This window comes from Plasmopara halstedii, assembly GCF_900000015.1.
Source record: "Plasmopara halstedii genome assembly, contig: Scaffold_410, whole genome shotgun sequence".
Lineage (NCBI taxonomy): Eukaryota > Oomycota > Peronosporomycetes > Peronosporales > Peronosporaceae > Plasmopara > Plasmopara halstedii.
In genome coordinates, this window is record NW_020187331.1 from 335,130 (window position 1) to 349,179 (window position 14,050).

The window sequence follows — 14,050 nt, forward strand, 5'->3', positions numbered from 1 at the left end:
AAACAAAATCACCTTTCAAAAGTAGGTCAGGTGTTTTTTTTTTGTGAAATACGGTCAAAAAGTCAAACTTATGTGTTGGCTAAGAAAAATATTAAGAAGTCGTCCCAAGAAGATTGGCGACCTCAATCAATCTCATTTCATGTAGATCAACTCGCAAAAGAATTGGAAGACCATTTCGTTTGCTAGTCTAACCTTTCAAAGCTTGTCAATCGTGATAGTTAAGAGTAGAGGTAGTATGCACCCACACTTTAAATCGTAACTTTTTTTCCGTACAGATCGACAATTGTACTATCTCGTCAGCAGACAAGTGTACTCACCAGAAAAGGCGTTAAAGTCTGTTTTATTTTTACGATGCTTTGCTCTCAAAACATGTTGAGCACTTTGCGAGACCAACATTGACAAAATGTGGGTTGGTGCAAACAAATTTTTAGTCCTTTGTAAGTAAGATCAAATCATAATATGTAAAGAAAAGTAGTATGATTTGATCTTACTTAATCACTAGTGACATATTGACACCATTTAATCTAACTATACTATATCCTGTTTGACTCTCTTAATGTTTCGAAGCAGTGACAGTATGTTGGTACGTGTAAGCTTTGCGAAAAGTGTATTGTGTACGTACACGTTTAGCTCAAGTGCGGCTGCCATAAGTCTTTTTGGGATACATGATGATCACAAATACTAGGCGTGGATTTCGACTAATAAAACCATGAATTTTCAAATATCTTGCACAGCAGACGACATTTGTGCGGTCATTGATAAACGTACAAACCTCATTATGTTTATTGCGGACAACGAAGTCTCATCAACGCTCTTGATACCATCAAACATGTTCCATGTCTTGTCTTATCTTGACCCAACATCCAGTTCCAAATTCTCATTTGCATTTCAGACTGACACAAACATCCTGTGGCTTTACTGACTCCAATATTTCCTTTACAGGGTCTCGAAAATGCCCCACAGCTCACTTAAATTCATTGTTTAAGCCACTTCAGAATAAAAACCTCGAGCGTGTGTGGAATAAACACCGCACAAAAAATACTTGACTGATTCTTTGAAGTCTAAGCCAATGAAAATATTTGATGTTCCAGCGTGTGCTGAAGCGTCTGCAGCAAAAGAATCATCATTGATTTTGTCAGGCAGATTCATGTTGATACGATACAGCATTGTGTTGAATAAAACTTATCTCAAGCTATATAACAGGATCAAGTTCAAATCGTTGACAGCCTTATCGTTAAGCGAACTATATGTCGACATGTCAGAAGTAAGCTCACAGCAAATGTCTTTCTAGTCATCAGCAAACTCATTTCTTGTCATCATGCCACATATTAACATTTTGATTTCGAGCAATGTTTTGGGTGGGTGGCACGTCCTACTCTCAAGCCCATTGAATACAAAGATCGTTAAAACCAACCAGTTTTTGGCCAGCTTGACACCGATGAACCCACATATAATCATGCGCATACGCTTGTTGCCTTACTTACATAACGCAAAGCTTTTTCTGGCTGAAATCCTCTTAAAAGAGTGAACAGAGATATTTCATTGATGGCCAAAGCGTAAAAAAAAGTTTCTAGTCCATCAGGATATTCTATAATCAAGATAAACTCAATAAATTAATTCTTAAACTTGCAAGTTATTCACTCATGAAGACAACAAACGATGATATCTTGATACGTGCTCATTACTGTGCGTAGTTCACCACGCGAAAGATTTTCGCGCCACATAATTTCTTCAATATGATGTTCGCCATGAAAATAAACGCAAAGTCTTTTAAAAAGTGTAAAGACTGGATTGGGTTTCGCAATTTTCGCCAAATACGCACGCTCCTGGTCTGTAAATAATAAGTGACTTGTCATGCTCACAACTTGTGCCATCGGTAAGCCAGTACTATCATATGCATCCGAAGTATTTCGTGGCGATTCTGACAGATGAGCTGGTGCCGCAATCACTGGATTCAACGGCGGAGTTCGTGCCATAGCTACATCACCTGGAACACTTGGGTTGGTCATAATAATATTTCCTTGCTGTCGTCGAAGGCTTGAAGACACAGCAGGAGAGCTGCCGAATGATGAAGGTGCATCGTTATTGTCTTTGGTAGTATAATCTTCATCGGATGGTATCATGAAGTACACATAGCGATGAAGTTGAACAATAAAACGTTGCTGAAGAAGCCAAATCAGCATGTGAATATACTCCGTCTTTTTTGCTGTCGACAACGATTTCATATGTTCTCCAATACGTCGTGAACCTGAAAAGGTTGACAGAACTTCACCAAGCTCGTAAGGTGCAAATTTTCGACGAAATTCCTGTGCCAGAGGTGATGCAATGTGCAAATCTGCTTTAGCATGAACTTGATATATGTTGTATAAAGTCAAAGCGTCTACGATTCGTCCATATCCCCAATAAACGAGATGAGCTGCTAATCGAAAGATCTGATGAATAGGCATATCAGTATCATGAGCAATATCTTGAAAGCTTTTCAAAGGATTCACAGTTTCCACTAGTAATCGCAATTGTCGCGCATGATCAATCGGAAGTTTGGAAAGAATACTATTCTTGTCGGTCAGCAATAACAGTGTGTGATATGGTCGTAAACTTTCCAATTGTACTGTTACAGCATCTGTTAAAGTAAGTGATAATTTCACCCATCCATTAAGCACAACATGAGCAGCTCCAGTTTCTTTTAATCCATGAAAAATCTTCTTTAATTCATTTGCGAGTACACTCTTTCCTAACGACACGTCAATTAATGTTTGTGGATCCACTTCAACTGTTGATGTTCCATTTTCTCCATCTTTTCTGTGGTGATGATGATGTGATCCACTTGTCGTAGTGTTATTGTTTGAAATATTACTTCCATTCGTCGTATTTGCTGCAGCTACACAAGAAGTATTCCCATTACTCGTTCCTGGAATACCATTGTTAGTACTGCCTGTATTACGTTCACTTTGTGCCAATTCATCTCGTAATTGCAGCAACTCACGCACTTCTTTTGACACATAACCTACTCGAATTTCTTCGTGCAAAAGTCCATTAGCCAGCTGAGCTGCTACTGTTTGAAATGCTTGAGCGCTGCTTTGTCTTCTGGCCTGAAATTCCTCTTCATCAGTCTGTTGCAAAGGAAGCAGCTGCGTATTCATAAATCCATTTGAAACTTTGACTTTTGACATTTGTGGTGGAGGATCTTCGAGTGCAAAGATAATATTAAACATTGTCGTCTCGTTTCCTGTTGTACCATCATCGCTATTGGATGACTGCTCTAAACCTGTAGAAGGTGCTAATGCTGACGATGCAGAGCTATTTATCTGTGTGATACCAATTCCCGAACTATCCACAGACGTTGCAGCTAAAATTCGCCGCGAAACAAGCACTGGATGACTTACAAAACGTAGATCGTCGACCACGAGCTCGAAACTGGCGTTGCAAAGTGCATTCTTTGGACGAAACAATTTGGCTAATAATGGCGCAGGAAGCGTTTGAAAACTTGATGTATTGTCACTTGATGATGAAGGATATCGAAAGGCTAGATTACAACCTTTGCTGATGTCGTCGACTACAAGAGCGATGCCTAAGAGTCGGTAGCCGTCCCTGGCGTTCATCTTAAACTATTATGAAGTTTTATTATATTAACAAGTCACTTGATTAGTCCATTCCGAAAAGAGTACAAAATACAATATCCGTGACAGTATGACCTAGTAGAGCCGTTGTCCATCCAGTCGTAATTGTGGACGGCGCTGTGGTCATAACGTAGTGGCGAATGAGTGAACATTACGGCAGCCATACTACATTAGCTGTGGTGGTCGCAAGCTCTTATCCAACACCATGAAAGATCTACTTTACGATGACAAGAAAAAGTGATTAAGACGTGGATCGCTGTCATTTGTGCATATCTCCACAAGACAACGTCCTGCCTAAGAAATTGCCTTCGTCACAGCATTGAGTTTAAAATTGCATGGCTCGCTACGGCATCCCACAATGTTGTTGCGTTAATTTGACCATTCCGTCCGACAAAAGCGGTCGACATCAAGATATGGTGATCCCTGAATGTGCTATAAATCCGAATGCCCGAAGCTGATCAAGGCAATCTATAGTGTCAAATCCGGTTTGCATGAGTGGAGTTAGATTATCGACGAGTACATGTTTTTATCCGAAGTATAAACTTTATCTCTACGTCAAGATTATGGACCCTCACTGCGTGACGAGAGTAGCATGTTTGCGTCACACCGAATTCATGTACAGTATCGATGGTAATGTCAAGATATGTTTATGACGCTTTGTAGGCTACACATAAGCGCTTTGGCTCAAGATAATCCGAGGCTGTAGTGATTTCGGCGGATCTAGGCTCTCGACTTGCTCCATGCAGCGGGCCAACCAAGGCGTACAATTGCACTCACAGGCTTGAAGACCGCGACACGATCAACCATCACTATCACTATAGGCTACTTATCACGAAAGTGGTTTATCTTTAATTCGAGCAATGGACCACGGCAAAGCGTAACGCTCACTATTTGTGATGGGCCAAGTCGCACGGCATCTGTTTCAAGCCCAATACATTCGTAGCTTCTTTGGCGCAAACTTGGTGGTGACCACTTCGACCGCAAGCCAACTCCAGGCTCTACGTTTCTATTGCCCGATCCAGCGTTATTACTCTAAACCCAGAGATATACAAGTCGAATGATAAGACGAGTGTGGATTGGATGGCTTCAATGACAGCATGTGAAATATGTAGTGATGGCAGTATGTGCTGCGATAAATTCATCACTTCAACATTTCATTTCTGTCTACAAAAACTGGTTACAGAAGACGCTGAGATTTTAAGAATACGCCACCCGAAGCAGAATCCAGTGAGGAAATATTTATATATTCTAGCATTAGTGTTTAAGATGTAGAGAACCAGTACACTATGGCATCACTTCATGTATGGATAAGATTATGGATATGACGAAATAAACCAAATATGTCAACGAATTTCATAAAGAGGTTACAGATTTTACCGAATATTTTGCGTAAAACTTACGATATTCCAGTGTAAATCTTCTGATTGTGGTTCAAGTTTACATACATTTCATACCCACTTCAAATCAAGGAGTTTCGACTCTATTATCGTCCCACTACTAAACTACTCCGCATTTTCCATCTCGCCCCCTTGCAGTATGAGTCGCCCTGGAGGCCCCAACGCACCCGATGACCAGGCAAAGCTGAAGAAACAACTCATTGATCTTACAAAACTTGAAGAAAACAAATTTTGTGCTGATTGTGGCTGTCGAGGACCTCGTTGGGCATCAATTAATCTTGGCGTCTTCATTTGTATTGCATGCTCTGGTATTCATCGTAGCCTGGGCGTACATTTGACGTTTGTACGCAGCGTCAATTTAGATTCGTGGACTTTAGAGCAGGTACAACAGATGCAACGCTGGGGCAATGCACGTGCGAAAGCTTATTACGAGGCGAATGTACCGAGAGATTATCGTATCCCAACGGAACATTCATCTGTACGTGACAAAGAAATTTGGATTAGAGACAAATATGAGCGTAAGAGCTTCATTGGAGACGGTTCACGAGACGTGGCAGACCGTGGATCTCGTAGGAAGAAACATGGAAGCTCAGATGAGGAGGAACCACGTCGACGTAAGGACAAAGAGCGATCTAGTTCACGTCATAATTCGCGTACTGCTCCGAAAGAAACTTCAGTGTCACAACCTGCAGTGACGCAGGACATTCTGACATTTGATGTGTTCAGTGCTCCCGCTCCAACTCCTGCTCCTGTTCCTGCCCCTGTATCTGCACCTGCAATTGCACCAGCGCCCAAGCCAGTGGATGTTCCTGCAGTTGTAGCTGTAGCTGCTTCGAAGCAGGACGAATGGACGTCATTTGGAGGTTCAAGTAATGTTTCGAATGGATTTCAAGACGCTTTTGCTCCACAACCTCCAGTTCCAGTCGACCAACATGTAAATAAAATGGCAAACATCATGGCAACCTTTGGAACCTCATCGCAACCTCAACAGCCACAGAATGCTTTTCAATCTCAACCGCAACTAAATGCATTTCCTCCTCAGCAAGGAATGACACCAGCCCCAATGATGGGTATGCAAATGAATGGAATGAATGGGTTAAATGGAATGAATGGAATGAATGGGATTAATGGAATGAACAGGATGGGCATGATGGCCCCACGACCCATGGGAATGAACATGCCCATGAGTATGCCCATGAGCGGACCAGGCTTTATAAACCCGATGATGCAGCCAAACATGATGGGATATCCAATGCAAAATACAATGTTCACCCCACCTCAGAATGGCATGATGATGGGTACGTATTGAAAAGCTGGGTTGGCAGATATTTAGTGGCACTTACACGATTATGCGTTGTCATAGGTGGTCCGCCAATGGGTTTTCAGGGTCAACCGATGGGAATGAACCCAATGGCTTTGCATATGAATCAGGTAGGCTTTCAGCAACAACTGCAACATCAGCAGCAGCAACAACATCAACAACATCAGCAGCAACATCAACAACAACAACAACAACAGCAACAGCAACAACAGCAACAACACCAGCAGCTTCAGCACGCAGGAGGACTTGGCCAGCCATTTGTAAACTTCGGTTAGGAATGACGATATGAATGAGTGTAAATCTTCCATCTATCAGTAGATATTTGAAGTTAATCTAGGAATCTCTACTTACTTTCTACTTCAAAACACGTTTACTTATGTATTCTATAGTCTTAAGGGATTCAAATACTTGGCTTCCATGACGAGTTGTATCATTTTCTTGCTTTCTACGACACTTTCATCACCTTCTAGAGTCAGCAAATCAAACAGCTCGTAACGTTCTCCTGTCGTAAAGTCCAATCCATTTGCTGATAAACATTGTTCAAAACCGTCTAGATCAAGAACTCCTACCATTTCAGCAATCGTTTTCGAGACCTCTTGCATCTGAATATCAAAAATTTGTTGCCATGCTGTCATCGTCATGTGAAGAAAAAGTTCCAACTCGATTGATTTGTCACTCAAATTGTGCCGAAACAACTTTTCTCGAAACGAGGTAAATTCACCAGTACGCTGCATAGATCGAGGAAAAGTTTGTTTGCAGGTCTCAAGAGCTAGAAATGTTGGAATTGTTCGAGATTTCATAGGCTCACCGTCTCCAATATACCCATTCCACATTGTAATTAAAGTCCCGTACGCAAGTGGCTGAGAGGTTCCAGAAACCGAGAGACTTGCAATTGAATTCGATCGAGATTTCTTCTTTAATGCGATCAAGTTTATCAAACATTTTAAAAACTTTTGATAGAAAAAGAAAGCATAGTTCTTGGACTGTGTGCGTGTCGTATCCGATCCAAAGAACCAGCTAAAGAGCGTGCAACGAACGTGACTGTCTTTAGTGGAATAATGCAGTAGCGACCGCTCAAGTTGCATCGTATGCATAACCGCAATAGATTTAATGCCGTATTTGCGTGTTAAGAAATCCTTAGCAAGAGCTTTAAAGGACATTGGGCCAGCGCCTTGCTTTAAAAACCCAAAGCGTTCATCAAACAAAGACGTTGCATTTGATGCGTTCACAAGTTCACTTGCATCTCGTGAAAATTGAAGATGAAGAATTGCAGACAATAGATGGCACACTTCAGCTAATGGAAAAACATGAAAAGCATCACTCGATCTGCGCGTCAAGTCAGCTCGCGGGTTGAAACTAATGGCATTTTTTCGTCGTCCTAATGACGCAGACATTGGACGCATTAATGTCGATTTTCGTCGAGGTCTGTACTTCTTTATGTCTTCATCGTTGAAAATATCAGTATCGACTGAAGCTTCGAATGAAAACTCGTCTTCTTTACTTTCTCCATCATCTAATAAAATGTGACGACCGCATGTGCACTCGCACTCTATTTCCTGTCCTTCGTCCTGCTGTTCTTTCTTCGGGCGTTTTGTCGGATTTTCAAATTTGGACAATCGTTCTAAGACTGAGTCTGACAAAAGTGGTCTATGGATTGATTTAAACGACGATACCTCAGTAGCGACATCTTCAACCAGTTCCATTAACTCGTGCACTCTCTTCCCAATACGATCCTCTTCGGATTGAGCCACATCCCCATTAACGGACGAGCTTGACTCTACTTCAATACTTGTTTCTGAATCTACTTGAGTTTGCAGTAAATTGCTTAAATTTTCCACAAAACTTTGATGACATGTATCATCATTCAAATCATCTCGCTCTTGTATGGCATCATGAAGCTCACTCGTTGTGACATAATCAAAGCACTCACGTAAGAACTTTCGTCGATGTTGCTCCTCCATCTCTCCTATCGTCACGGCTAATGTTTCAGGAAGCATAGTCAGGTCACGATCCACTGCTTTCTCAAGAAGTATTGACAGTACGTGTTGCGCATCTACATCCGAAATCCTCGAAAATGCTTTCACAATTTCATCCGTTTGGGATTTCAAGCTCAGATTTTCTAATGGAAAAACTGAAGAAGTAGAGTATTCGTCACAATTATCACATTGAGAGGATGCATGAGCAGTAGCGGGTGTTGCAGCTACATTCAATTTATCTCTCAAGACTTCTTGAAGTCTCTCCTGAAGCTTGTCCACCTCGTTTTGTAAACATATCACAGAGTTTTGTAGACAATCACACTGCATTTTTTGACGCATCATGTCTTGAAACCAAGGTTTGCCGCGCTGGTAAAAGAGAGAGGATCGATGGGTTTCAAGATTCTCAAAGTGCTGAAAATCCAGAAAGTTTGAGTACATTGCAGTTCCTACTTCATCAATCATTTGCAATAATGAAGGGTGTTCTTTGGCAAAGACTGTGCCCATTTGAGCAAGGCCGGTAAACGCTACAGCCGAAACGAAAGCATTCGGACGAGGCATCGTACGTGTCAATGCTACGGCCTGCTTAAACATTGCCTCGCAAAAGAGCGCAGTGGAGCGAAAAGTAAGTTGATCTTCGTCCCACATTTCCAAAAGTGCGTGAAGTTTCACTTGCATCGCCGTTGAATCGACTTCATGCAGAATTTGAATCTCAGACTTTTCAGGAGAAGGCGAGATACAACCTTCATGAGAGTTAAGAAAAGAGTTTTGCAACGGAAATGCAATCGATTCGACTTGCATGTATCGTGCACGGCTTGCACTAATTGGACGTTGTCGTCGTGCAGAGCTTGGACGCAATGACGGCTGAGTCAGTCGACTACTTGTCGTTGAAGCTACTTGTGAAGCTGAATAAGGGCGTTCTTGTCGCGAAATTAGTTTTGGTCGGTCACATTGTTCGCTATTTCCAGCACGAACTCGAACTGGAGCAGCATAAGGCGAATCAATTGTTAACCATGTAGCACGCGCAACTTTGTTTACATTTGAACGTGGTGGACGTCGCGAACTTGCTGTCTTTTGAGCCATTTGTCAAGAAATGGAGAATAAACTGAAGTGGACTTTGCTAACTTTATAAATAATGCACCATTCAATTCAGAGTGAAACCGTGAATGATGTCTAAGATGCTGCGGCGTTACTGTAGAACGAAGCAGGTTTGGACATCGTAGAAATGACAACGAATTCGAAAGTAACACAAGAATAGAGAGCAATCCATGAACTAAACTTAGTAAAGAGGAACTTGAAAACTAAACGAGTTTATGAATTAATTTTTGTTTCAAGAAATCCGAGCCAAATAACGCTAGTGGGTCATTTGTCAGCTTTGTGAATTTATCAATCGAGATTTATAAATATTAGAACGATATAAAGGTGATAGTGGATGAAAAAGGAAATTAATAAAAGTGACAGCTGAAACGTTAGAGTTGGGCTAAACTGGAGCAGAACATCATCAGCTGTTCTCACTCAGTTGGACTCAGTAAACATTTTCGTGAGCATTTTCAAGCGCTGTTTGAATGCTATGATGAATGCCAGTATATGGACAGGTACTATTGGCTAAAGTGATAAGAATTGAGAAAGTGGTGACAGCGAATGTTTTTTTATTTGAAAGAATTACTTAAAAGCTGGATAGGATTAGCGTTGTTCATCAACATGCTTACTGCTGATTTGCGTAAGTAGTACTTCGATGTGATATTGTGTCATCTTGGACGAGGTCGATTGTATCGTGATCAACAAACGAGACCATCACTGCTCTTTTAAGTGGCGAGCGTAAGCGCGTGAGCAAGCAACACAAGACTTGAAACTTTGTTAAAAGCACTGATCACTCTCGCTTTATTCTCAGGCTGCTTGCTTGGTTTCACAAAGTCTTGGGCTGCTTGCTTGGTTTCACAAAGTCTTGGGCTACTTACTTGGTTATGTTAAGTTTAGACATTACAAAAGGCTATTTATCTGCCCTCTGTACCCAGCTTGGAGAATTGTTCATAAGACAATGAGATATGGGCTCAAAACAAGAATATATTCATTCTAATTATATGGAGTTGTGCAGTCGAAATGATTTTTCGAAGAATGCTAGAGTTAACACTGATTTCTGGTCTAATTAACAAATTCCCCCATATCTGCTTCCATTCTTTACTTTTAAAGCAATTGATATGTTCCAGTAAAGACCGCCATGGTTGAATTTAACAACGTGAACTTATATTTCCATCATTCGGTTGGCAAAGCTCACACCCTCTCGCAAAACTGGCAGCATTTTCTTACCCGACAGTCAAGCACGTTGGATCGAGCGTCTTGGCTGTTAAAATGCCTACTAAAACTATGACAACCGTTTGTCTGTTTTGGGAAAGGGATAAAGAATGAGAAACTTGCATGTCCATGCAGTAGGAAACGTAGTGATGTAAATCAGAGTTAGATTCGCCATCGACAGTCAAGACTAGTAACAGAATCGGAAGACATAAATTATGGGCAAAGGAAGCGGTGGTGGCGCCAAAGGCGGAGGTTCGCGTGGAAGCTCCGGAGGAAAAGGGGGTGACAGTTCGGAAAGAGCGGCAGCCAATAATCATTCAAACCAAATGAACCCGAACAACTCGGCCTATCAATCTTCTCGTGCACATGGGTGAATTTTGGATTAAAGTGGATTCGAGTCGTCAAGATGGGGAGCGTTTAATGTGGTTGATAGTGGTTAAATTACGAGCAAGATTAGGGTGGTGACATCGTTTAAAGACGTGTTTAAAAAAGCGAATGTAAGAAATTCTGCCATCGCATCGATTCAATCATTTTGTTAAGAAAGAAGGTTCTGTAGGTGCTCGCAAATGATAATTTTATTTGTATAATTCATCTATGTGCATATAACAACTAAACTGTAACCCTCAATTGACTCAAGATACAAAAATGACGGTAGTTTGAATTTCCGGTGAATCAAAGATACACTTCAAACCAAGGAGCCCCGCCAGAACTTGTTCAATTAGCATCAGGTTTTGCATGCGCACAATTGATCCTCTTCGTTTAATGTCAACCTGTGTTGCTAACACGCTCAGGACTTTGGGCTTTAAAATAACGATATTCAGTGATTAAACCAGCTCAATAACCCACTTAAAAAATCAGAGCAATTTATGATCTTCAAAGAGGTGGCGTCAGTATAATCTTCTCACCTTTGGAGATGTAGCGAAATGGATATGAGGAATAAACGATTAAACAGTAATATTTGAGCATTAAAAAAATTGAACAATAAATCAAGTGTCAAGTTTCGCTTCGACAGTCACATGGTGTGCTACTAGAGCTACCAGCGCTCGCTTTTACTTAGTCATCCTCATCTGATCGGCGCGAATATTCTTGCTCAGATTGATAGCGACGCCCAGAGTGGTCGCTTGAGCCACCACTATAAGTGTCATTGTCAGACCCGCCCATGTTTGAGTAGCCAGCTTTATTTTCATAATTAGAGTCACCAGTATAGCCCGATCCGCTTCGTTCACCGCCCAGACCCGGACTTCCGCTTGTTCCTCTTGAGTAGCCTCTACTCCCGCTATCACGAGATGATGCAACTGGTTCGTGTAGGTGGCGGTTCTCTCGATCATCACGTGAGTAGCTCGTGGTGCCGATGTCAGGTTCACCACGAGCTTCTGATGAGCGGTATGCCGTACCGCTTTTTGGACTGAAGCTCGAGTCGTCGTCACTTTTCGACTGTTTCCCTTTATCTTTGGGTTTTCCGATCATCTCACGTACAGCTTCCATGGTTACAACTTGAGCTAGAATCAATTGTGAGTATGAGGACACCGCAGGTCGCAACATTTTCCTCAGTTAAAATGACAGCCAACGTCATAGCTTAGCGTCCCAGTCCAGGGCTGGAATATTTATGGGACGAATGTGGTGATACCGAATTACGTTATTAAAATACGTGACAAGTTTGGGCCATTTACTATACATATGCCAAGAAATATAGACACTGAGCATACTTTGTGGTCCGTCCGTTGTCTACTTTGGAACATCCAACTACAAGAAGCTGCTTGATGCAATTCATAGCCTATCAGGTCTAGCTACTCAGACTTGCTCTTATCTGCTGTGGTCCTTGTGTTTGGTAAACGCATGTGGTCACAGCCAGTCATAACACTTTAACATTTATTTGATTACAGAATTTACTAGAACTTCTTGGATAGTAACTGTTTGGCATTCCCAATGAGATCTTCCATCTGATTGTCCTTCTTGTCTTTCTTGGTCGCTGCGTGCTGCGGTGTAGACTGTCCTTGCTTGGCGAGGAAGTCCTCGGCAGCCTCCAAAGCCTTGTCCACAGAAGATTTGTTCTTCTCGACGTATCCAGGTTGCTGCTTCTCTGTCTCCCGCTTGGCCACACGTTTTTGCGCAAACTCGGAAACCTTTTCTTTGGCATGATATTTCTCCGCGGCGTCTAAAGCCTTATTGAAAATCGAGTCACTCTTCTTATTCTTGTCCGTCACGTCACCAGCGGCGTATTTCCCCTTGGCCATGTTAAGAAAGTCCATGCTATGCAAGTATGATTGGTGCTGCGTTACAAGTTAAAAGCAAGAGTGAATTCAGTATAATAGCATTGATAGTCATAAAATCATGTGGAGATAGCCGAAATGGGTTCTATAGCACCCATATGGTTAACGTAATCATAAGAACGACAAAGACTTCATTCTTGTAGTTAACAAGTCCTTTGATGTAAGACTAGGAAGATGATGACTACTTCAGTACGATCATAGAAATAATTATAAAAATTGGACGGTCGACATGCTTGCCACTAATGAGCACAGACTGACTACCAAGCGTGTAAGTCCGTCACCTCCTCGATGAAATTTCCATTGTATGCTCTGACATCGCCCTGGTTTTCGAGCCAGCGCAGGACTGATCATATGATTACTGCGGTGATCACACACAAGATGAGTATGGTGGTGCCGAAGCAGGCGCGCAGCGGCCATGAAAGGTATTAGACGAGGTACTCTTGTAGTTCGGCTGCACTGGAATGTTGTTGCTTTGATTATTACGCCGGCTCCAGTACTCCTCATAGCTCTCATATTTGACAAAGGGATCATGGTGGCTCACTGACGAACCATGTCCTGTATTTCCGTTCCAGGTTGATGTGCTCGCCACCGGCTGGTGACCTTGTTTTGCAAGAAAGTCTTCAGCTGCCTCTACAGCCTTATCAACAATGGATTTGTCTTTCTTTTTGCCGTTGCCACCTTGATGCTTCTCCCTCTTTGCCACTTGTTTCTGCGCAAACTCAACCGCCTTTTCCTTTATTTGATACTTTTCAATAGTACCGATGGCTTTGTTCAAGATTGAGTCGATGTCTTTCTTGCCGCCCCTCTTGTTCGGATCACCACCACCCGTGAACACCTCCTTTGCCTTGCTAAACAAGTCCATCGATGTTCTGGGATTTAAAGAAATACCAATACTGGCATATTCTTTGCTCGAAATATTAAGATTGAAAGGACATGGGGCATAGTATTCAATTAGAAAATATTAGACATGTGAAAATTAATTGGGAGAATAAAAAAAATGCCTCAACTTTTGCCATATATAAAAAAATCCCAATTTTTCAAAAAATAAAAAAAATACCCCAGCACGTAAATTATCATCGGGGAGTCGTAATATTACAAAACAGAAGAAATAAAGTATATAATTAAAACTAGAAGAAGATCAAGGACTTAGATGTACAGTAGCTTAGTCCGCCATTAATCT

The 14,050-nt window shown here is 41.7% G+C and overlaps 7 protein-coding genes across 7 annotated transcripts; 2 read left to right on the top strand and 5 right to left on the bottom strand.

Annotated features, from left to right (window-relative positions):
* Nucleotides 1-1,637: 1,637 nt before the first annotated feature.
* Nucleotides 1,638-3,599, bottom strand: PHALS_09289 (nitrogen permease regulator 3-like protein; the record flags this gene model as incomplete). The annotated part of the gene is made up of 1 exon (XM_024724761.1): nucleotides 1,638-3,599. The coding sequence occupies one exon, from the start codon at nucleotides 3,597-3,599 to the stop codon at nucleotides 1,638-1,640; it is 1,962 nt and encodes a 653-aa protein (XP_024575605.1).
* A 1,554-nt stretch (nucleotides 3,600-5,153) lies between these two features.
* On the top strand, nucleotides 5,154-6,610 carry PHALS_09290 (stromal membrane-associated protein 2-like; the record flags this gene model as incomplete). The annotated part of the gene is made up of 2 exons (XM_024724762.1): nucleotides 5,154-6,312; nucleotides 6,378-6,610. 2 exons carry the CDS (start codon nucleotides 5,154-5,156, stop codon nucleotides 6,608-6,610), a joined length of 1,392 nt encoding a protein of 463 aa, XP_024575606.1.
* Nucleotides 6,611-6,718: 108 nt separating this feature from the next.
* PHALS_09291 (uncharacterized protein) lies at nucleotides 6,719-9,391 on the bottom strand (the record flags this gene model as incomplete). Its single annotated transcript, XM_024724763.1, has 1 exon — nucleotides 6,719-9,391. The coding sequence occupies one exon, from the start codon at nucleotides 9,389-9,391 to the stop codon at nucleotides 6,719-6,721; it is 2,673 nt and encodes an 890-aa protein (XP_024575607.1).
* A 487-nt stretch (nucleotides 9,392-9,878) lies between these two features.
* PHALS_09292 (uncharacterized protein) lies at nucleotides 9,879-10,350 on the top strand (the record flags this gene model as incomplete). Its single annotated transcript, XM_024724764.1, has 4 exons — nucleotides 9,879-9,903; nucleotides 9,969-10,028; nucleotides 10,119-10,134; nucleotides 10,200-10,350. The coding sequence occupies 4 exons, from the start codon at nucleotides 9,879-9,881 to the stop codon at nucleotides 10,348-10,350; spliced, it is 252 nt and encodes an 83-aa protein (XP_024575608.1).
* Nucleotides 10,351-11,653: 1,303 nt separating this feature from the next.
* PHALS_09293 (uncharacterized protein) lies at nucleotides 11,654-12,142 on the bottom strand (the record flags this gene model as incomplete). The annotated part of the gene is made up of 1 exon (XM_024724765.1): nucleotides 11,654-12,142. The coding sequence occupies one exon, from the start codon at nucleotides 12,140-12,142 to the stop codon at nucleotides 11,654-11,656; it is 489 nt and encodes a 162-aa protein (XP_024575609.1).
* Nucleotides 12,143-12,489: 347 nt separating this feature from the next.
* Nucleotides 12,490-12,849, bottom strand: PHALS_09294 (uncharacterized protein; the record flags this gene model as incomplete). The annotated part of the gene is made up of 1 exon (XM_024724766.1): nucleotides 12,490-12,849. The coding sequence occupies one exon, from the start codon at nucleotides 12,847-12,849 to the stop codon at nucleotides 12,490-12,492; it is 360 nt and encodes a 119-aa protein (XP_024575610.1).
* Nucleotides 12,850-13,237: 388 nt separating this feature from the next.
* On the bottom strand, nucleotides 13,238-13,732 carry PHALS_09295 (uncharacterized protein; the record flags this gene model as incomplete). Its single annotated transcript, XM_024724767.1, has 1 exon — nucleotides 13,238-13,732. One exon carries the CDS (start codon nucleotides 13,730-13,732, stop codon nucleotides 13,238-13,240), a length of 495 nt encoding a protein of 164 aa, XP_024575611.1.
* Nucleotides 13,733-14,050: the final 318 nt, after the last annotated feature.